Below are 24581 nucleotides of genomic sequence, written 5' to 3'. Positions count from 1 at the left end.
TCCAGCTAGTCTTTCGGCGTGTGGAGCTGAAATACGAGTAGATAACCTAACGATTCCTTTGCTTCTATGTAGTCCTCCATCGTTCGGACAAAAATTACTGTCTCATTCCCGGTTGCGGTCCAGTTCTGCCTAAAAGACTAAACAGTCAAGTAGAAGTAGTCCAACTGCTTCAGGAAGTACTGTGAGTAGGCAAAATTTACATGAAGTAAACTACTTTGAAAGTACCGTAGTATACTTTGTTATTGACAACCTCTGGTAGTTTGTGTTCTGTATGTAACATCCTGCTACTGCTGCGAAGGTTTCACTCCCTATTTATCACCATAAAAGGCAGAACATCCAAATATTAGCTTGCTGTTCTATTTTGCTTTGACTTGACTGCCTCTACTAATGAGCAGTGTTGGGATCAAGTCACTACCTTCGAGTCATTACACATTCTGACTCGAGTCAAGTCAAGTCAATCGATTTTCGAAGGTGACTCGAGTCAAGTCAAGTCACTCGATTTTTGGAGGTGACTCGAGTCAAGTCAAGTCAAGTCACGAGTCAAGTCACAATTCAAGTCATGTTGTCTTTTTGAAGTATCAGGCATGCTTACGTCATTGCATTTTGCTAGTTGTCTGAAATACAGATTGATTCGTCACTGATTCTGGACCTATGAACGAATATAAAGTTAATTATAAACGCAAGAAGGCGCTTTATCGCTCATATATACGTAGAAATGCTAAAATATGGGTAAGTAATTGCAAAGCCTCGGATTATAGTTACCAGCAAAAATAGAGAAACGAATTGATAAGATGTACATTACCCATTTACTAATTGATATGATACAATTCCAGCCTGCACCAATGGTTGAGGACTATATAAACTATATTGGAATTCAATTTCAATAAAACAAGTTTTGGTTAAGTAAAGAACAGAGAACAGAATAGAGATTATGCGATTAAATTACTTTACTGTACCAGTTTACGACAGCGTAAGCTGTAAGCTTCGATCACTCCGTTTCGTTTGCGATCAATTTATATTGTGAGAGAACAATGGAGGCTCAGTAAAACGCACGATCACGATCATTGAATGATTGGTCGCTCTCACGGGCGTTTCGCGTACAATCCGAACATATACAAGAAAAAATGATTTTTATCGACATCGATTGCTTGATGACTCGAAATTGACTGGTGAATTTTGCTCCGAGTCACGAGTCAATCCACATTTCTGATACGCCGAGTCAAGTCAAGTCAAGTCATTTTAGCAAAGTGACTCGAGTCAAGTCAAGTCATACCAAAAAGGTGACTCGAGTCTGACTCGAGTCAAGTCATGACTCGAGTCATCCCAACACTGCTAATGAGTCTGCTCTCGTTCTATTCAGATTCAGCCACAGTATGCCGACTGTTAGCGTAAAACGTGACCTGCTGAACAAGGCACTCGGCAAAAACTATTCTGACGAAGAATTTGACGAACTGTGCTTCGAATATGGCCTTGAGCTCGATGAAATCACTTCTGAAAAAGAGCAAATAGCTAAAGAACAGGGGGATTCCAAAGCTGCTGACGCATCAGAGGAGGTTATCTACAAAATCGATGTGCCAGCAAACAGATACGACTTGCTATGCCTTGAGGGATTGGTCCGTGGCTTGAAAGTGTTTCTCTGCCAAATGTCACCACCTAGGTACGTTTGTGAGCAGCCGTGTGTGATTCAGAAGATGAAACAAACCAACTCGACTTTAATGGTGCGTGGCGAAGTCGTTGCTGCAATCTTGAGAAACATATCCTTCGATAAAACGCGATATGAAAGTTTCATTGACTTGCAGGACAAACTACACCAAAATATCGGCCGCAAACGAAGTCTCGTGTCCATTGGCACTCATGATTTGGACACAATTCAAGGTCCATTCCTGTACGATGCTAAGAAACCACAGGATATGAAGTTCAAGCCGTTGAATCAAACAAAGGAGTACACAGCAGCAGAATTGATGGATTTATACTCGAAGGAAAGCCATTTGAAATCATACCTACCAATTATTCGTGACAAGCCTGTGTATCCGGTAATTTACGACAGTAATGGTGTGGTTTTGTCAATGCCACCAATCATCAATGGAGATCATAGTAAAATTACGTTGGATACTAAAAACGTGCTTATCGAAATCACTGCAACAGATTTAACAAAGGCCAAAATAACTTTGGATACTATTGTTACGATGTTTTCTGAGTATTGTGAGAAGCCTTTTGCAATTGAACCAGTCCAAATCGAACGACCGACGGGTGATATTATGGTAACACCCGAACTTCCGTACCGAAAAGAAATCGTTTCTGCCGGCTATATCAACAGCAAAATAGGTATCGAGGAAAGTCCAGAAAAAATCGCCACTCTTTTGACAAGAATGTGTCTGCAGTCTACGGTTTTACCAGAAAATACAGGCGCAAGTATTGAAGTTGAAATACCCCCGACAAGGTCTGACATAATGCATCCTTGCGACATTATGGAAGACTGCGCTGTCGCATACGGCTTTAACAACGTCAAGTTCACATTCCCGAAGTCGGTTACTATAGGAGCTCAGTTCAAGCTCAATAAGTTGACCGATCTAATGCGGCTCGACATGGCGGCTGCCGGATTCACAGAAGCCCTGTCTTTTGCATTATGTTCGCGCGATGACGTGGGGGCGAAAATGCGCGACGGGGTCGATTTGTCACCTGTTCATATCGGAAATCCGAAAACGTTAGAATTTCAAGTCACTAGAACGTCGCTTTTGCCGGGATTATTGAAGACGGTGTCTTCCAACAGAAACATGCCGCTGCCGATGAAACTGTTCGAGATCCAAGACATTATTTACAAAGATGCCGCATCAGATACAGGCTCGCGAAACCGACGTCACTTAGCAGCTGTGTATTACAATAAATCGCCAGGATTTGAAGTAATCCACGGCTTGCTCGATCGCATAATGCAACTGCTTGAAATTCAACCGTCTGTCGAAGACAGCGAATCGACATACAGAATTAAACCTGGAAGTAACAACTCTTATTTTCCTGGTCGCTGTGCGGATGTCATGGTCAATGGAAAATGCATTGGAAAAATGGGGGTTCTGCACCCGGAAGTGATTACAAATTTTGAACTTGCTTATCCGGCGTCTGCAATCGAGATGGACCTGCAGCATTTCTTATCGTAGCGCCGGTTGCGGTCATTCATGCGGAACAAAAAGAACTTGTGACAATGATTGGTCCTATTGGTAGTAAAACCTGTGTTAAGTGTCCTCGCATGCCCAGTATTGTAATCTCATGATGTTGAAATAAATTTGATTATTCGATTGCTTTCAGGTAACCCTAAATGTTTTACGACAAGCAATGCATCTCAAATTAACAGTATTTGCTGAAAATAGATCACTCATCGCTAGGGCTGCGCAAAATCGAGTACCTGAGTGATTCGATTCTGAATCAAGTATCACGCTTCGAGTCAAGTATAACTCATTATGATGTCACAACAGAATGTCAAAGTTCAATTATGTACCTCTTATGATACCACAAAGAACATAATGCCTGCTATCTGTAACATTAAAGAAACATTGGTATTTTTTCGACTACCGATTACATTCCACTTTTTGACAATGTTGTTAAATGATAATGACTTCGGAAATGTGTAACGTTAGTGTAGCTTTGTGCTATGTATTGTATGCTGCGACACGGCCAATCAAGGTTTCAAGGCTTCCTCAGTGGAAAACAGTACTAAAACTATAATTCTCGTTAAGAAATTACCTTTCAGTTGCGAGGAGCATATAATTTCAGTATTCGAAAAATTTGTCTTTTACTACTCAACTCGAATCATTAAAATTAATACTTGATTCAGATTCGAGTACTTTCAGCTGGGTGTTGCTACCTCTGTTGCCCCTGACCTGTCAATGACCAATGATGCTTAGTGAGAGTCAACCGCAACAAATTTCAAGACTACTTGAACCTGTTGTACAGGGCCATAAAAGCCAAATTATAATAGTGACAACTGATTCTATCAAATCAATAGCTTCACACAGTGGTAGAGTGAAAATCGCACATGTTATGAGGTGCATATATGAATTTCATAACCATCTTCATCAACCTTGAACTTGGCAGGCTCGTTATTCCGCAGCGATTTCTGCACAGATCTGTTTCCCAAGACGATCCTCTTCATCCCGCACCAGTCGTTCACGACTGCTGGCAAGTTCAAATCAACGCAGAAACCGCCGTCGACATAAATTTTATAATCTTCGAACCGCACCAGAGGGGGCTTGGGTTTGGGCCACGGTTGTGCCAAAACGTCTGATTCCCACACCTGTTCAGTCAGCTTGTATTGCATTAGTTGCATGCCGCACCAAAGTTCCGAGGAAAAGTGAGGTACCATCGGTGCAGCCATGATTATAATCGCAGACAATCCTCTTTCAAACTCGGCACTGTACGTAATTATGTTACCAGGTATATTGGACAAAATCTTGCCAAGTACCATAAGGCATGTGATTGCGGCGCTTAGTACACAGTCATTTCGATAATGCCCTGTGATATCCTGTATCGCCTTGTTGATTGCGCCGTTGAGATTATTCACCTTCCGCAAAAACGCGATATCTGCTTTAAAATTGTCAATCGAGTCTCTGTGTAATCCTTTTCGCGCGTCAATAATCTTAGTGACGCATGTCCACAGTTTCAACTGCAGTCTCATCACTCCTGGTATCACGTCTGTTTTGACGTTCCAATGTATATCTTCGAAAGGTGCTGCAGCGTATAACACATACAACCGTGTGATACTTATGCCCCATTCTTTAACGAAATCTTCTGGATCTATCCCGTTGAATTTGGATTTGCTCATTTTTTGGAATGATTCTTCTACCAACTCTCCACCGTCTTTTGTGACAGGGACTTCCGCTGTTTTGTCAACATCATCTAGCGATATATATTTTCCTGTAGATTTCACTTGATGGGTCAAACCTTTTATTAGCCCCTGCGACAACAGCTTTTTGAAAGGTTCTTTATGACGCAGATATTCTTGATCGGCAAGGAAATGATTAATGAAACGTGCAAAGTACAGGTGCAGCACTGCATGTTCTTTTCCACCAATATACAAATCAACAGGCATGAGTTGATCAGCAATTTTACGGCTAAACGGAACATCTGTATTTAACGGGTCTGTGTAGCGCAAGAAGTACCATGAAGAATCCACAAAAGTGTCCATAGTGTCGGTCTCTCGCTTTGCAGGCAATCCACATTTGGGGCACGATGTATCGACCCACTCATGCACTGAATCTAGAGGAGATTGGCCAGGTTTGATAGAAACATCTTTAATTTCTGGTAATTGAACAGGTAATTTTTCTGCGGGTACCGCAACTGCGCCGTGACGTTGACAGTGGATTATTGGTATAGGGGTTCCCCAGTATCTTTGACGTGAAATGAGCCAGTCTCTAAGTTTGCTGCTGCACCGCTTTCCATTCCATATACCGAGAAGCTTGGCTTTTGCAAGGATATCCGAGCCGGTAGAAGGGTAGTTCGGATGTTGAAAACTGTAATGATTGGCCATTGCTGTTGCAATATCATCAACTTCTGGTATGGCTAATATGAGAGGAGTTTTTTCAAATTTTGTTTCATACTGATCACTGATAATTATAGGTAACATATCACCAGATAACGGGTTCTTAAACGTACACTCATGCAGCAATATTTCTTTATCACACGGAGAATTTGATATCATATCTGCAACACTTTTCTTGCCATGATTATCCAGGACGTTTGCGATTTCACCTTTGAACTTCGACTGGATAACGATATGGGAGGAATTCATCACTGATTCCGGATGAGGACAAAACACAGGAAGTGTACATAAAATTTCATTGTCAACTGATACTTCGAAATCAAAGTTACATCCGTCAATCTCACCGATCCAGTTTTTCTGCATAGCTTTTACACCGTAGTCCTCTTCGATACTGGATAGTGAATCCAGAAGTTGTTCTGAATACTCAGTCGATTTTAAGAACCATTGCTTCATATATTTCTGTTCAACAACAGCGCCAGAACGCCACGATCTTCCGTCTTCGTCAACTTGTTCATCAGCTAGTACTGTTTGATCTACCGGATCCCAATTCACAAGTGCATCTTTTTGATACGCAAGTCCGGCTTGAAATAACTTGACAAATATGAATTGTGTCCATTTGTAATATTCTGGGTCACAGGTTGAAACTTCCCTTTCCCAGTCAAACATCAAATTCAAGTTTTTCAGTTGGTCTTTCATATACTTGATATTACTAAGGGTCCATTCTTTTGGGTCGAGGTTTCTATCGCGTGCCGCATTCTCAGCAGGTAGACCAAAGGCGTCCCAACCCATTGGGTGTATAACATTATATCCATTCATTCTATAAAACTGTGCAAATGTGTCGCTAATGGTGTAAACGCGTACGTGACCCATATGAAGTCTGCCAGATGGGTAAGGGAACATTGATAAACAATAGAATTTGGGCTTGACTTCGTTGGTGGGAAATTTTTCCCGACTTTCCCATTTTTCTGTCAACTTTTCTTTCCAATACTCCTCAATTTCCACTCTTGTTTGACGTTTATACCTGCGTTTCCATGTGCCCGATTCGTTGGTCACATAACGTATGAGTTGTTGACCTTGAACAACGCTGTGACGGAGATATGCCCTTCCTTGGCTGAGCATTGCTTCTCAATTTTCCGGGGGACAGCCGTACAGAAAACAATCGATGTGCAATCAGTTTTTTCCTTTACATTCCCAGGATCTATCAAAGCATTTACTGCCGATAGAAATATATAACATCCAGCTATTGTGCTGTATTTATTTTGCATTCATGAATTAGGTATTTGGAATAAAATTGTAGCTACGACTATAAATACACGAAGGGATGGGTTGGTGTAACATTTTGATACCAAATATCTATAACTATTTCCTGCACCTTAGGGACAACGCACGCCCAATAAGGCCCACTGAATTCTATAAAAACGGCGTTAAAATAAAGGCCTTCGTGTACGATGCATAACTCCAGCACATGTTTTGTCATGAACTTCGGGGATTTCCCAACGGTTGCCTTTTGACTTCAGCTGGTTCCGCGTTTCAGTATAGAGATTGCACTGTACAATCTCTATAATTTCAGTGTAACGGCAATCTGAGCGGCATTCTAACAAATACCGGCGTGTGCTAACTGCAAATACAAATGTGCAATACATAAATACCATTATTGAGTCTCTTTTTAACAACGGGTGGAAATGAATTGATGATGTCCGCGATCGCACCATATACTTTGGCCATGATGTTGATATATTTTGACAATATGGCATCTTATGCACAACATGGCACACGATGGTGTCTTATATTTTGAAAGTGTCCCAACCACTGAGCTATATAAACAACTCCCAACTCCCAATATACATTGGCGATGACATGGATGCTTTTGTCGTGGATTAGGTATCGTTGAATGAGGGACGGTTTGCTGGGTTCGAATTTGGATCATCAACATCATCATTAGTTAATTAGCTATTTTTTTTCAGTTCAATACACCACAAAAATGCGATACAATGAAAAGATACGGAGGTGTCGAAGCGACTTGGAGTAGTCTATGGTTAGGCTTGCGTTCTGGTTGGGTTATGCGGGAGTTATGTTCTGTCAGGGTTAGCCTAGGTTAGGATTCCAACCTGCTATGACCCAACTCATCAGCCCGCACGTAACAGTTGAATCGATGAAACTCATTCCGTAATACAATCCAACCTAGCCAAACCATTATGCAAATCCTTTCCTATCCTAACTAGCAACCTAACCTAACCAAATCCTTAACCCTTATCTACCCTACCCGAACCTAGCGTGACAGCGCCAAAATAGATGCTGACTTATTTTTGTGACATAGCCAAAGTAATACCATTGCTGACATCAGCGACACCACTGACATTGGCAATTTATATTTACCCATTTAACCATGTCCGGAGCTCCGGACCAAAGACGATCACTGTCCGGATCAACATCAGCAACAGTTACAAAAGCAATAACAACGTTTGCTGCAGCGAGTAGCAGGTGAACAGATGCGAAAAGACATGACAGATTGGTCGGTGAGTGCTAGCGATGATGAGCAAGCGGGTGAAGGGTTTTATGAACCAAGTGATCCGAAGACCATCATCGATTTGTATGAAAAAATTGCCAAAGAAGAAGTAAGTATAATGTACCACGATAGCCCGGGGAGCGAACTTTTTTATTGCCAGAATTTGATAGGTCTGACTTTCCTCATCTACTTTCACATCTTTTCATTGTATTACTATCTTATGTGACATCCAACTAATATTCATGAAAGCCTGGCTGATGTTAGCTTCGAGCAGAAAGAATAGTGATACGTTTATTCTCGAAAGTCTGCCATGCAATGCAAAACTTTTGGCACTTCTTCGTTATTCCCAGGGTTGCCAGACAGATTTTAAGAAAAAGGGCCAAACCGTGTCGAAAAAGGGCCAAATTGTTTAATAACGTTGTTAATAGTACATAATAATATTAACAACGTCGATAACGTTGCAATATTACCCATAGACCTGGGGTCGCCAACTCGAAACGGCTCGCGGGCCACTTTTCAGATATTGCATAGGCCGCGCCTGAATTCAATATCGAGATAAAAATAGACTTCACAGTTTTACACCACGTATCTAAAACTTTACGTCAGGACAACGCTGTGCTTTCTGACATGGGCAACGGGCATAATTACCACAAACCAAATGATATTTTATTATAAGAAATGCAAACACAACAAAATCTATCATGTTCATCACTTTCATTCGATTTTGAACCATGAGCTGCGGCGCACGATACCTGAAAACACTTTTTACCGGCTAAAGAATCGATTTTGGGGTCAGCTAGACATGGTATCTGGAAAACTATCTCCCCGTAGAGCTTGAACTTGTGGGGAAGGCCCAAGTCGTTTTCTAAGCGTTTCAGTCTTGGCAAATGCACGTCAAGGCAACATGCTCATGCTCATTCATATCGGCTAATTCTTTCTCCATGGAATGCTAATAGCCTACCATCGGCGAAGCCGTATCAGCTAGTGGTTTTGGGTACAGCCGAATAGCTTATTTTGAACAACAACAGCAACAATATTCCGAAAGTCAAAGCAATTCCACCATTTCAAGATGCGTTACTTGGCGTTCTTCCGAAATCTGAAACCAGCAGGTCGCGGGCCACGGGTCGGTGACCCCTGCCATAGACCTTTTGTCAATCGCCGGGAATTTCAGATTTATATTGTTGATACTGTTGGACACCAAATCGACTAGAACTGTGGATAGTATTGTAACTGCTATTATTTCAAGCCTTCTCCAACTGAATTTAAAATCGTAAAATAAAACTTTGTCTTTTATTATGAGAGTTATGGAAACCTAAATAACTAAATTTTCTTATCCAACTTACATGCTAGCTGTTTGTGCCAGTTTGATACTATATGCTAGCTGCTTTCAAAAAGGGCCAAATATTGAAAACAAAGGGCCAAGGGGCCAAAGAAATTTTTTAGGGGCCAACTGCCTCTAAAAAGGGCCAGATTTAACAAATTTGGCCCCAAATGGGCCAATCTGGCAACCCTGGTTATTCCCCACACATCGAAAAAATGATCCCCATGACACCAATAAATATTTCCCCATGAACATAAACAGAAAAATTTATAAACGTCAAAATGAATTGTTTTTCGCGTTGGGGTGGAATAGACGGATATTAGGATGGGTTAGGGTTAGGATATCCTAAGATTAGGTTTGGGAATATTCGGGTCGGGAGATATTAGGGATGGGGAGGAGGATATTGGGGTGGCTTAGGATATCCTAAGATTAGGTTTGGGGAGATTACAGTCGGGAGATATTAGGGTGGGTTAGGGTTAGGATATCCTAAGATTAGGGTTGGGAATATTAGGGATGGGGTAGGGGGATATTAGAGTGGGTTAGGGTCAAGGATGGGGTTGGATATCATAAGATTAGGGTTGGGGGTGAAGATAACAATATTTCAAACCCTAATCTTGGGATACCCTGACCCCAAATTTAACCCTAATCTCGGGATATCCTACCTCAACCTGGACCCTAACCTACCCTAGCAGCACCCTTACCCGCAACCCTAATTTTAGGATATCCTAACCCACCCTAATAACCCCTTCCACAGCCCTAATCTTAGGATACCCCAACCTTGACCCTAACTCATCGTAATACCCCCTTCCCCAACCCTAATATCTCCAACCCAACCCTAATATCTCCCACTCCGACCCTAATATTGCCTTCCCCGACCCTAATCTTAGGATATCCCAACCTTGACCCAAACCCACCCTAATATCCCCTTCCCATGACCCTAATATACCCTTCCCCGACCCTAATATTCCCCTGACCCTAATCCCAATGCTAAAAACAATTCATTTTGACGTTTATATATTTTCACATGTTCATGGGAATCATTTATTGGTTTCATGGTGATCACTTCTGGATGTGTGGGGAATAACGAAGAAGTGCCAAACTTTTTACATGTACCCTATCCTGGCTGTTTCAAGGTACCTGCGTTTGAAGGGACGATCTATCCGAGAAAGGAACTGATTGTAGTCCAAAATGTGCCGGCTGCTGCAGAGACACCTAACAAATCGGAAAATTCTACTGAAACGAAAAGTCCAGAAAAAACGGAGTTTGATTTCGATACGCAAGCGGAGGACACCGTAAAAAAGTACCGAATATTATACATGTATTTATACTAATGTTTTAACCGCCTTTCTGTACTACATTACTGCTTGTGCTTAAAAATGACATGGATTGCTTGCACAATTTGATATCATCTTAGAGAGTAGACTTCTTGTAATCTACCTTACATTGAATGATTGTTGACTTGTAGTTAAATTATTTTAATGCAGTGTCTGTCAGTAATTGCCAATGTTGCGTTGCCTTTGTGATGCTACTTCATACCAATGTTGGTACGACTCGAGTCTTGGCTTGACTCAGTGTTTGAGAAGTGTGCATTGACTCGTGACTCGAAGCAAAATTTACGAGTTAATTTCAAGTCATCAAGTAAATGGTCATCGGTGTCGGCTAAATCACGACTCAACCTGTACAAGTGTACATCAATCATCTTGCAAAATGCAATGACTTGATTTGATTCATGTCTCGTAATTCGACTTGACTAGACGTGAATTGGCTCGACTCGAGCCACCATAAACATTGAACGACTTAACTTGAGTCAAAATGTGCAATGACTCGATATGACTTGTGACTCAAAGCTAGTGACTCGGATCGCAACACTGCTTCATACAGAATATGATTTATTTTGACATGAGAATGTTATCTTTTTGCTCAATTTACCCAAATTGATCTACTTTAGTAAATTCAAGTTTCAGCTAGTGATAATGCTATCTGGTTTGATTTCGCAGATTTACACCTCGCAGGACACCCAACCGTGTCCAGCAAAAAAAGGTTGCAAAGATGTCGAATGTGTTCTCTGATATCGTGAAATACAAAAAACTCGACGAAGAGCTAACAAAGGACGGGACCAAAGAGTCAGCCAGCCCACAGCCACAGGCGAGCTAGCAGCCCGGTAAATATTACTTGACGGGTAACCAAGATGTGCATTGTGGTTCGGCCACAAAATGATTGCGGGATGCCACTTTCAAGTTTCTTCGTTACCGTTCCGTTCTGTGTATCTGCAACAAAATCCTCCTTCATCTCCATTTGCATATGCAACATCAGTCTTGGAGTATGGGAAAGATGTCCTTCGTTAATAGTCAACGAAGTTACAAAGATAATCAAGGCTGGATATGATGGGACAGTAATAATCTTGTATGCCTAAGATACATGAAATTATCAATATGTATGTAATAGGAGTCCAAGTGACGTTTTGATTGCGTTACTGGTTTATGTAAATCTCATAGACAGATTACTGATGTGTCACCATACACGGGGAAAGTATCTCATGGACAGATGTGGTCAGTAACCAATTACTTCTACTGTTTGAACTACTTCGAGTAGCTTTTTGCCTACTTGCACTACTTCCGCAAGTGGTTATGATTTTAGACTACTACTACTTACTAGTTTTTTAGGCGAAACTAGGCCGAGAATACTTACTTTTCTACTTCTTTATTGCTACTTTTGCTCAAGTAGACATTTACAGCGTTACTTCGACTTGCGTACCAGCGGTGACTAATGTGATCACATCTGCTCATGGGGTGACAATGTTCTCAATATTTCAGAATCAATATCTTGATACTAATGTGGCACACCATTTAATCCTAGCGGCTCCAATTTGGTCTAGACAGTGGGCAGAATGAATCTGGTATTAGTTGTATAGTCAGACTAATTTATCTAGTCCTCTTGCTCTTGCGAGTTATCTTCTCATCAACTACAATATAGTTTCGATACTTATATCTCGTTGTGGGAGTCTTGAAACCGTCGCAGCATTCAAAACGTGTAACACAAGGCTGCTCACATTGTGAGAAGCGACATTTTTTGGAATAGTGACTGGCCCTTAGCATAGGGTTACTATATGTCCTCCTTCAGGATGATTTGTCCTCCTTTTTCAGGAAATCGAGAATGTCCTCCGAGGACGCCTAAATGTCCTCGGAAATCCCTCCTTTATAGCTTTGCCAGCCAGAGTAAGTGACATAAATAAAGTGAAATCTGCAATGCGGACGTTCGAGTGGGCCATTCCCGGGGGCAGGACCGGAAAAATGTCTTTTTTTTGGTCAACCCGACAAGAATTCTAGTGCAAATTCTGGAATCAGCAGTTGTCTAGTCCTGTATTCAGACTTTTGTGATTTGAAAAAAGTGTCCGCATTTCTGGATTCTAAAATATGGTAACCCTTACCATACCGTGGCATTTTTCATGAAAGCTCCATGAAATAGATGTAGGGTCGAAAAATACCCAAATTATCTTCAATGCATTGTAAATGCCAATATTCTGTTGAGAAAAGGACGCTGTGTGTGGTCCAATAAAACTTTCAAATTTTAACTTTTCAATTCATCCATGCTGTAATCACGTCATTATGAGAGATGCTCAACTCGTAGGCTACTCCATTTGGAATAGAATCACCCCGGTATACTACACCAGTTTCAATGCCGGTTGCCTGGTTGTTATAAGGGTTGGAAGATTAGCGCCACCCACAGTCTTGAGATGGAATTATTATATGAGGCTCCATGTTATGGGTGCGGACGATTTCGTTAACTCAACTCTCCTATGGGCCTGTATGCACTTGCACATTGACCAAAGGCATTTCTGGAACTTTCACAATAGTAGTTAGTTTTGCACCATATTGACTTTCATGGAGCAATTATGAGTTGAAAATTGTACAGTTCAAGCAACTTCATTATCTGTATCTGTAAAGCTTCTTGGAGGTACAGAACTTCAATATACAATTTAAAAGTAGATTCATATTGAAATTATCACCGAATATTTTCGGCCGACACTCGTCAGGGATTATCGTCAGCAATTAGTAGAGAATAAGAGGGAACATTGCTTATCAACAATCGTATCGCCAGTTATGACGTCACCGACGTGAAATGTGTCAGCCGAAAATATTCGGCCTCGTTTTAATGTGAATATACTTTTCAACTTCATTATCGTGCGAAATTCTTTTCTATGCGAATAAAAGTTGTTTCCACCAGAATGTACCGTTTTTGAAATTCTGTCGTTATTCGGGTATGTGCGAAAGATAAAAGTAGTGGTTGACGCGTGGGTTTATATACTAAACTAGTACAATAACGAGGTAGACACGACCGAGAATGGACATTACCGAGAAGGCGAGACCGAGAATAGTTATTGCCGAGTATCTGGTTCTGCACCTGTAATTACTGAAAGCGAATCGACCCCGACTCCTTATCATATTAGTCATTGCTCGATTTCACGGCTGATCTGATCATCCAAGGCAGAATCTGTTATATCGTGATGAATTTTCAGATAATTCAATGCGCTTGGAAAACTAACGTCCACCGATGTTTTCATCTTCTTATATTACTGATTAGAGCTACCGTACTCCGAAAAAGAGGACATTTTCTACAAGACGAAGTAGCATTCATTAATAGGCTACGGGAAATTTGGAAATTTTACTGCTAATATTGAAGGGTTGTCTAAAAAAGGTCATTCTTTGGCCCGACTCTCGAAACGCCCTAGTCAGTCTTGCCGTCGAAATCCAGATTTCACACCTATTATGGCATTTTTGTTGTCTGTATACGATCGCCTGACTCTCAAAGCTATAAAGGCTGACGAATTGCGAAAAAGAACCGACATTTGGGCGTCCTCGGAGGACATTTTATCGGGCAAAAGAATTATGTTCCTATCATATTAGCGCAACAATGGTGTGGGGTTATACGCTGACAAAAGTGACAGCACTGACCCTGCGTCGCGTCTCGCGAGTGATCTAAATTTCGTTGCTTCAAAATATTGCTGAATATTTTATTTTCACGTTAAATGTCCATTCTCAGTCGTGTTTTTCTCGGTAATATACATACTCGGCCTTATTGTATTTCTCGGAAGTGAGCATTGATAGGGTTAGGCCTACCATACGTCCTCCTTTTTAGTCAACCACCTGTCAATGTGAAGGAAAAACTGTACTTTGGGCGCTGAGCGAGAAAGTTGACCTCTTTTTCTAGTCAACCGACCAGGACCACACAGTGGGAAAAATTTACCATGTTTTGAGAATTCTCCGGTTTTGCAAGTCAGAAAATTCTGAATTCTGAAAAAGTGTCCTCTTTTCAGATTTCCAAAATATGGTAACCCTAGCATTGACCATTCTTGTTGGTCGTGTCGCCGGTGTCGGTAGTAGCCTTCTCGAAATTTAGCCAGGTCACGAAATCATGGAAGTCTGATTTCGGTTTTCAAATCGTGTTTAGTTTTGAGCTTGCCCATTTGAAGTCGTTGGCATTTTATCTCCGCGTGATTAGCGCTCGCAAGTCACCCAAGGTGTCGAATAGACTTGATTTCTATCCAGCACAAAGTTATTCAGTCACCGGTACGCAATAATTATGGTGTTCACTGTTCATGCTTCGCAAAAACGTTAATAAAGTGCTGCAAGCAAAGAGTGAATAATACCGTAACGACCGTCACCGCCATCACAAATTTTTATACTCGGGCGCAATAATCACTGCGTGCAATTCCTGTTTTCGGTGCGACTGAATTTTGTAGCCGATTGTATTAGTAAATGTAGGCCTAATCCATTTCTATTCCCGTTAATTCTAGAAATGAGCTCCTGATAAATCCACACAAAAATAGAACCTTCCACGAGTAAAATGTCTTTTTGTCAGCAATTAATACATACTAATATATAGTTGAAAATGTATAAATTATCTCAATTACTCTTCATCTACACTTGCTGTCCGAATTGGGCCACTAGCATTTATTTCAGTGCCAAAATTTGTGTAAAAAGTGTCATATAAATAATAAACAACATGAACGGATCATATAGCAAACTCCATTTTCATGCTAAGGTGGGCTAATACTAAAGCTGGCTTTTAGTAGGCCACTGTAGAGTTGACGTATTATATAGGGTTACCATATTTTGAGACCCGGAAAGAGGACACTTTTCACAAATCACAAAATTTATAATATCGGACGAGAGCATTGGTAATTCGTATATCTTTACGGGAATTTGTTGTGTTCACTAAAATAATAGGTCATTTTTCCAACTCCACTCCCTGACCCGCTCTAACGTCCACATTCCCGATTTCGCGTCATTTATGCCGTTTTTAGTCGTGCCTGTACATGTACAGCGTACAATCGCCTGACTGTCAAAGCTATAAAGAGAAGGACGAATTGCCCAAAAGGAGGACATATGGCCGTCCTCGGGCGACATTTTCGATTTCCTGGAAAATCAGGACATACCCTGCTAAAGGAGGGCGTGTGGTAACCCTATATTATATGCATAGAAGTCTTCACGACAGATATCAGAACCATGAAAGGCCTGTGTAGCAGTAACCAGTCTTGCAAGCAATCATTTAAAACAGTTCGTACTATATTCGAGCAATAAAGTTCGTGGAATATATTTTTAAAATGCGAACAGTGGCGGTGGACTGACAGTTTCACACTTGTTCAGAATTCAACAATCCATGTAAGTTTTCTATTCCGAAAACACGATTCCTTCCAGTAATTCGACGCGTTTTGTTGAGGTATGACATCACCATGCAATTATGAGGGTTGTCTCTGACCACAGAAATCGAGCATCCTTGTAGCTTCGCAGTCTCCATTATCACAAGGGACGGTGCTGAACCATCACGATCTGCGATTGACCAATCGAATCTGTGCAGTGTGGGCGTTCCGCTGGAGCACCAAAATTTGCGTTACGCCTCCGATCATTCGATAACAATTAAGAAGCGACTTGAATGGTCAACTCCCGCATTGTCACGTCACGGATTTGGATGGTCCTGTGCCAAATCTGAATCTTGCTTTACAGAATTAGTTCCGCTTGAAGCTGTCATCTTCTCAAAATTGTCTCGTTTTTTCGTCTTCGGTTTGAGACTTGGTCCCAACGAAAAACTTGCAAAGCTGGTACTCCCGGTAGCAAAAGACTTCCTCGTCAACTTTCTCTTCATGGAATTGCGCGTCTCGCGATTTATAACGATGTAAATCACGAATATAACGACGCCCTGCAGACCATTCGCTATTCCGTGAATCGCCGTGAAGGCGACTTCCGCCCCGTCAATGTTAACCATAAAAGCCAACGCCCACGGAAGTCCCAATATCGGTAGAAGAAGACCAACGGCTCTTGCCGTGATTTTTAGAGATTGGTGGTTTCTTTGCACGTGGGCTGGCATCATTTCAAGAGCTTGCTCGTTCATATTCCATATAATTTTAGTCACCCAGATAAGCAACATAGTCGCCAAAAGCAACGAAATCGCTATCGGAATGATCGCGGCTAACACCATGTTATGTTTCGTGCCTAACCAGCACATTTTATACTTGGGAACATTGTCAGTGCTGTTATCCGTCACTTCAGCGTTGTTCAAATCATCATACTGCACCGATGTGTCTATGTACACATCCAGGCCCAGTCCGATTCCAAGACACAGGCTTACGTAGAGTAACGGAGCCACCCAACCGCTCAATATCAATGTCTTCTTGATTTTGTGGATGTCAAAGTTGAGCGCACCGCTACTGGTTTTTTGGTACAACACATACCCTTCATTTAACATCCACATGGATGATGCAATCATGAAGTAGTGCGATACCGCGGTTAATATGACGCACAACTCATCGATACCGACCGCGTAATTAGCGCATATCAGCGCGAGGTGCATCAGTAGCAGCGCGGTGCACAAGTGAATTTGGGTCAGAATTCGACCTTTCTTCAAATTCTGTTTCAAATATACAAGCATGGTGAGCGTTAGTCCCAGAAATATTAGGCCTAAAAATTCCACAACAAGCAGAACGGTATCTAACCATGTGGGTATTTCAACAGCATCCAGAGACACCATCACTGCAAACGCGGTAGTGTGGTTACAGTGACAGTACAAGGACGATCGACCGTTGACGTATGTTACGCATCCGTGGTCTGACCAGTGACCGTCGCCGGTCATGAATACACATTTCCGTTCCAAATCCGAAAGCCGTGATCTTTTCCCATTCAGACGAACTCCCCGTAACGAAACGTCTTCTCGTATGTCGAAATGAGTCCTCGAAGGCGTACTTTCAGAGTACGTTCCGTTCGAATTATCTTTTTTGAAAACAGTAACGCTGAGAACAGACGTGGTCTTCGAAACGTAGTCTATGTAATTTGCAGACATTGATTTCACTTTGGGTGCGTCGTAAACGCGTAACCCTTCCAGCACGCTGCGTTCAAACCTCGCGCCAACTACAACAGCATTTCGCGCGTCAAAATATCTGTAGTCGATTTCGAACGCTTCGCATTTGGGACACTGATCACGCATGTGTACCACCAACGCCGAGCCGTTTTTTACCAATCTACCCGGCCTGATTGGAATCAGGTCTAATCGTATACCGACTACTGACACGTTAACGTGCTTTGAGATATTTTTGCTGAATATTAATTCGGCTGCTGATTGAGATACACCTTCCTCGAAGCGGGTAATCGGACTTTTGAAATCTTCAGCCGCCTCAGGTATGCCGCAACTATTGTCGGTTAACATCTGGTCACGAGTGGAGGACTTTTTTTGCAGGCGCAGTATCATACAACGTAGCAGTCTCAAGAAGTCTTCTCCACCAGTGCTCCTCTGATGTTCGATGACTTGGCTAGGTTTCGACGTATAGTCTTGTGATGGTATTTCGACCGGTGCGTCTGTATTAGATGTTTCCGCTTCCGTGATAACGAGCGGTCGGTGTGTTGTAATAACTTTCTCTCTTGATGAAATCGCGGATGTTGCCTCGCTTGGAGAAGCCGCAGTAGTGCGTACAGAGGTCGTTTCGAATGATGTTGTCATGGGTTCGCCTGAAATGCAACCATGTCATAGTATGTATAATATTAAATATTTTATCGCATTTTTGCTTAACGCTCTCGTTTTGTGAATTCTCTCATTTTTGTTTTATACCAATCTTACGTCACATTTTCATTTCATCTTGAATTTTGGAATTGCAATCTCCGTATTTACTGACGGATGCTCCCGATGAGTTTCAGTTGAAAAGCTTAGAGTTACTAAATTGCGAATATGAGTGTGTTATTAGTTGCAATATTGAAATTCTGTACCACGAGGAACTTATTTAAATATTTAATATGTATTTTATATAATATCAACACGGATCACAATATATGAATTTGAAAGAAACAATCAGTATCGTTTCCTCTTGTACCCGGTGTGAAACTGTGCACTGTGCAGTGTGCATGCTTCATATTTACATTGCTTAGGCCCAGGTGAGTGTCTGAATTCGAACACTACTCCAAGTCATTTCTACTTCTTCCTATCTTTTCATTGTATTGCTGTCTTGTGGTGTTTTGAAATGATCCAAATATTTCATAAATTGATACTGACACTGAACCTGCAATACGTATTCAGGGACCGCTCAAATAGATCAAATCAACAGAATGTATAAAGTACAAGACATCGACAAGTCTCCGTGAGGAAACAGCAGCTAAACTTTGATCTCCCTGTAGCTCGTGAATGATCTCCGTATTTCGATTATTATATATCCAAAACAACGGGATCTGATGCCAAATTTCGAATGCGAGCAATTTTTTCTCTTCATAAACAGAAGCCAAAATCATGAGGTTCGTCTCACTTTTCTCGGTCAAATTCGCTTTCAGCTTGCATATGAAGGGTCGGCTTATATTTCCAATCACATCGAACCAAGTGCCGAAGTTAGGGCCACTGCACATCTGAAGTACCGCGTAGTCTTGGTTCACGGGCTGCTCGTCACCGCATATGTTTTGCTCGTCAGGTTGGCTGAGGCAGTTGTTGCCTTTCACGATTTTCCACCTTGAATACGTTTCGTTCAGGAGGGAGTTGTCGTCAATCCATCTCCACGCGCCTTCTTCCTCGGCGTCTCGAGCTCCAATGTAGAAAGCTCGATCTGATTTACCTCCGGCCCTGAAAAGACAAGAGTAATGAACTAGCTTTCTTAGGAGAAATCGAAAAGTCATCAAGGTGGTCATTTCGGCGGCGATACGAAACATGAGCGCTGAGTCACTGCACCATAACCACCACTATGGCGCTATATATTCAACAATTTTTAAAACTATCATCAAATATTTTACAGTCATGCAAATGTAATACAGTGTAACTATATACAAATCCGGTAAAGCAACATTAGCAAATGGAATATGTGAAATGCATTTATTGTTCTGTTAGTCAGATCTAGTGTAAGATAATTGGCATTCTTTATTTCTTGCTGGTTCCGTAAATTTTAGTTCCAACGTGGTGAGATTTGGTCGAAGGCAGGAGTGAAGGTTATCACTACTCAGTACTCACACAGATGCGAAATCTATCAATGTTTGTTATCGCTAACTCCCCGCACTTTGTTTCTTCAAATCAACAATAATGCATTTAGTTTCGTCATTTTTTTAAAATACTGAGGCAGACAAGGTTCATATTTAACACTGGAAATTAGGACCGCATTCCGCCATTTTAGTAGCCCTGCGCAATGACAATACCCAAAAACAACACGTAGTGACGTACTCCAATTTTGAACGGTAAATAATACAGCGTCACACGGTTATTTGCTAATAAGCTACTTAATAAAATGTATATTTGTATATGATACATAGCCCTTGTGTGTCCACGAACATTTTTGACCTTGGCTATCAGGGTGAAAAATGTTCCCAGGGATCAAATTTACACTGAACGGTTTACTTTCTGTTTTTGTCTGTTACACTTGTTTGTTGTTTTAAAATATTCCGTAGCCCATCACTGTTCGAGCCAACTGTTCAAATGAATGGTATTGTAGCCCGGATTGTAATCAAGTCATAAGGTTCCGAGTCACAACTCGATCGTACTTGTATTGTTTCGACTCGAGTCAAGTCGAGTCATTTTCAATTCATATCGAATACCTCACATTCGCAATGTACTCATTTTCCTATAGCTCTTAACAGTTTCTGGCCCTATTTTTCAAGTACCAGCAGTACTGATAGACGAAACACCAATAATGTCACAACTTTACTATTCTTCGAAGTCGCAACGACTTGGTCGGGTCATTCGAAATGACTCGAGTACGACTCGATTCAATACAAGAAAATGGCACAAGTCTAGTTCAATCTCCGTATTTAAACATATGACTCGAGTCAAGTCGAGTCACCAAAAATCGTGACTCGAGGCTTTACAAAACCCTGCATATAGCAATAAGGAAACATACTTTTGAAGAGTACTGGTAAACTGGAACAGAAGAGTTTTATCCCGACGCGACCAGTCCTTTTGGTTTGCATTATTATTAAATGCATGGTTTGCATGACAATCAATTATTCTAGTTGGTAGTTTGGACGCGATAGATTAGCATGATAGCATCTGCAATTTACGTAGCAAATTATATCAGTCGAACCATCATTTCTGCCGTGTGAACTACTAATAGGACTGTCTTCGAATGCATTCTGATAATTTATCGATATCTGGCAGCAGACAGTAGTGTAGGAGTATACAAATATAACTCTGAGTCTATCTCAAAAGTATCCCGTGTCCTACAGGTTAAGAACCACAGGACTCCATCGCGCGTGTCCGCGTTGGAAAGTAAGTGCAGAACTGTATGCGTCGCTTGACAAATAAATTTCAGCACAGGAATAAATATTTCATACGAAAGTCGATAAAAAGCAACACGAAATTGTACTGCGCCGAAATCCGGTGCCTATTACAATATGTTAATGTATAATCGTATATATAGAAGCATATAAACCAGGGAGTCCTCTGAATTTGCAGGAATCGACCTGCAATGAATGTTACTAAAACTGTTCTTACTTTTTGCAAGCAGGGATCTCGCCAATGGTGTCGTTAATTTCTAGGAATTCAGTTTCTGACTTGATGGACGCAAGGTTAGCGTTGCATCGTTGCGAACAATAGTTCTGCGCATCCGTTGCGTTAACTGTTACATTGCACACGACGTATGTCCCATCCACTGAAATTCACGGTAATATTTACGACACATTTCCTTTAAAATCCGTGTGCTGAGTGACCAACACCCTTTTCTATAACAGTAAACACCATCAATTACAAACCCTTACAGCAACACTGATTTGTTGGGCACAGCAGAACGATGCTCGGGTACCACTGGGTAGTGAAACGGGTACCACAGGTATAAATAACTACATATCTTAGGGGTATTGGCCTTTGGTGGCACCCCGCTTCGAGTCACAGACGTATATGGCAAGCTCATTGAGCAAAGTGAAAAGGACGTCTTTCCTTGAGGTTATCAATGAGTGTTACGCTCTGTAAAATTTGGGATTAGTAGTCGGACAAGGGTATCACAATTCAGTCTTTGAAAATGTACCAAACATCACACCTTCGAGAAGACTAATAGGTTATATATCCCGTTGGTGAAATCTAGGGCTGATCAAAATCCAGGGCTTGAATAATGCGAATTCAAGTCGAGCATTAAGGTTCGAGTTGAGCGAAGTCTTTAAAGAAATTTCAAAATTGCACCCTTGTACGATCACAAGGAAAATAATACCAGTCACACGTCATAACTTAGTACTTCATAACCACGATTATGTTATGCGATTGGGACCATGCAACAAATGTCGCTTCCATAAATATTCGTAGCCTTCTGCTAAATCTTTTCGATGCTGTGAAATCTGTGATGCGACCAATCGAGATTTCAAGGCTTCCACGCGGTAGGAATAAAGTATCGAAAGCAGGCCTTTTCTTTCACAAGAAAGTGTTAGTACCAAGAGCGTACATTGTCGTTACTCGAAAAAAAAATCGAATCTCCCTAATCGACTCGCATTATAACAATCGATACTCGTATTCGAGTAATCAAATCGTAAAGCCCAACCCTATGAAATCATAGTGCCCGATGCAAGGGTATTGTGACTAAATAAATATGCAATAACCAATAATAATCATATAATAATAATATTAATAGGAAATGATAATAGTAATTAAATTTGTAGACCTTATCAATCCATGTATTTCTCACCTGATTTCTCGCACTCGCAAGGATCGCTTGAGGTTGATGTGGATAATGATGCAGTACACAATAGTAGTACATAGATGATATCGAATTTCATTGGATATTTAAGGCTTTTGCTACACAATGCGTCTGTCATAAAATTGTAAAATTGTTACATCATAATTAGTTCCACTATCAGCAATAAATGTAAATACTTTATACGTCCAAAACCTTTATCCTTATACTTGTATTAATATACAGAGACAGCCTATTATAAAAGCTTGTTTTGCGAAACAGGCGCCTTTGCTCATCTATAATTCTTACTTATGCTCCAGAGCTCCCACAACTGCCGATCAACTCTTAGCCAAAGCTGGTTATACGCGTCAGATGCGATCAGCGCGGACGGAACACTGATTAGCTGACGCGCGAATTCATGCAACGAGTTTTCGTGCTATTTTCGAGATGATTCTTACCACATGCGCTCATGAACGTTGTGTGTTGTTACGTCCCAGCGCGTTGGATTGTGACGTCAATACGTTTGTTACTATATATAGACCAGTAAAATTCATGCGCATATATATGTCGTGATCGTGTCCTAGTCATATCCACAAGCTGAATTGAGTTGCCTCTGATCGTTAACTGCTGCACTGTGTTGATAATAAAATGCGTACTGATATTTACGAATTTTCATCCGTATTAGGATCTATACGGCAGCGACAATACTTGCCCTTCAGTATCTCCGACTGCCTTCAGGTCAGTCTGGTATAGCAGAAGTGGACGTATGTAACAATTTCTAGTTTTGCATTTGTAGACAAACTCAAACCAACTATTGAATTCATTTCAGGTCATGTTCAAATCTGAATTCATACACGATACCGGCTCAAGGTCAATCAAAAGCGAAATCAAAATCTAAGATCACCCTCAATTCCATGATTAGGTTAAATACGAACCCGGTTTCAAAACTATCTGAATTCGAGCAAAGCCAACATGCTCATACTCATGCTCATGCGAGATAGTGTAATGGTTATGCGTCCGGCTTCTCGAGCGGTAGGTCGTGGGTTCGATCCCCGGCCGGGTCATACCAAAGACTCGAAAAATGGTATCCGCAGCTATCCTGCTAGGCGCTCAGCAATCACGGATAGCATGGAGGAGAAAAAAAAAACGGGGGCGCAGACTAGATGACCTCATGGGGCCGTATCGCAACTCCGTCGCCAAAGCATCTCAATGGTGCAGGCGAGAAAGAATATCATATCTCTCTCTCTCTCTCATATAGCAAAATGCTCTGCTTATTTTCATACGGGTTAGTTCTCATCTCTCACATGTTGAAGTCGCCACATCTCACAAGTTTCAAAGGAGTCCAGACAAGCATCGGTTTGTGAACGAAGTGTGTGCGGAGTGCGGCTAACTGGCAGTAAAATCAATTTCTCAAATATGCAAATTGCGTACATTCAAACGTGTTCGTTTTGGACAATTGATCGTTTCCTCAACAGTGATTGATATCACAACGGTATCGAGCGATTGAAATGGCAATTGCATTCGCCAGCATGATACGAAATACCGTGGCCTATTTTAATTACCCTTTCGCATACGAGTGAAATCTGTACTCCATGCGCACTATGATGCATTACATGATCATGATCAGTGATCGCATCAGGAGATAAGTCGAACCTTGCGAAGTCGAATGAGATCATGTTAAACAGTCAGAGTTTCCGCCACGATGGAAACTCCCTGATCCATTGACAGCAAATGACTGTTTCGCTAGGTAATATCAGTCAACACGTTAACACCCTGTATAAGACTATAAATGGAAGTTGGGATAGAGCTATATCGGCTTGAACAGCGCGCCATCGTGGATTCTCGCATCCCGCAATGTGGAATATTACTTGATCCTAGCATTTATCTCAACGACAACTATCTACATCGATCGATTTTAAGGCTGTAAGAATTCGTGCAGCTTGATTGGAGCCGAGGCTATGGCGCGAAGACTTTCATAACATATCACGATAATCAGAAATATACAGGCCGCTGACTAACATGGTATATATGTTTAGATTTCGAGACCAATAATGACACAAATTTGTTTTCTCGTTACTTTGGGGTGGCTAACGACGGAAAGATGTTCAATTGCCCA

The 24581-nt window shown here is 41.3% G+C and overlaps 4 protein-coding genes across 4 annotated transcripts; 2 read left to right on the top strand and 2 right to left on the bottom strand.

The window, feature by feature from the left end:
- Positions 1 to 1335: 1335 nt before the first annotated feature.
- LOC145455284 (phenylalanine--tRNA ligase beta subunit-like) lies at positions 1336 to 3290 on the top strand. The gene has a single exon (XM_080333233.1). It carries the CDS (start codon positions 1374 to 1376, stop codon positions 3150 to 3152), a length of 1779 nt encoding a protein of 592 aa, XP_080189359.1. The 5' UTR covers positions 1336 to 1373; the 3' UTR covers positions 3153 to 3290.
- Positions 3291 to 3916: 626 nt separating this feature from the next.
- On the bottom strand, positions 3917 to 7147 carry LOC145455282 (putative leucine--tRNA ligase, mitochondrial). Its single transcript, XM_080333231.1, has one exon. It carries the CDS (start codon positions 6647 to 6649, stop codon positions 4031 to 4033), a length of 2619 nt encoding a protein of 872 aa, XP_080189357.1. The 5' UTR covers positions 6650 to 7147; the 3' UTR covers positions 3917 to 4030.
- A 792-nt stretch (positions 7148 to 7939) lies between these two features.
- On the top strand, positions 7940 to 11858 carry LOC145455283 (uncharacterized). Its single transcript, XM_080333232.1, has 3 exons — positions 7940 to 8145; positions 10491 to 10657; positions 11355 to 11858. Exons 1-3 carry the CDS (start codon positions 8020 to 8022, stop codon positions 11509 to 11511), a joined length of 450 nt encoding a protein of 149 aa, XP_080189358.1. The 5' UTR covers positions 7940 to 8019; the 3' UTR covers positions 11512 to 11858.
- A 3330-nt stretch (positions 11859 to 15188) lies between these two features.
- Positions 15189 to 22599, bottom strand: LOC145456066 (uncharacterized). The gene is made up of 4 exons (XM_080334097.1): positions 22478 to 22599; positions 21301 to 21457; positions 19139 to 19446; positions 15189 to 18353 (listed from the first exon to the last, which is right to left on the bottom strand). The coding sequence occupies exons 1-4, from the start codon at positions 22566 to 22568 to the stop codon at positions 16315 to 16317; spliced, it is 2595 nt and encodes an 864-aa protein (XP_080190223.1). The 5' UTR covers positions 22569 to 22599; the 3' UTR covers positions 15189 to 16314.
- Positions 22600 to 24581: the final 1982 nt, after the last annotated feature.

Source organism: Botryllus schlosseri, chromosome 14 (assembly GCF_051294905.1).
Source record: "Botryllus schlosseri isolate E-star chromosome 14, Bs_hap1, whole genome shotgun sequence".
In the NCBI taxonomy this organism is placed as follows: domain Eukaryota; kingdom Metazoa; phylum Chordata; class Ascidiacea; order Stolidobranchia; family Styelidae; genus Botryllus; species Botryllus schlosseri.
This window is presented reverse-complemented; position numbering and strand designations above follow the sequence as displayed.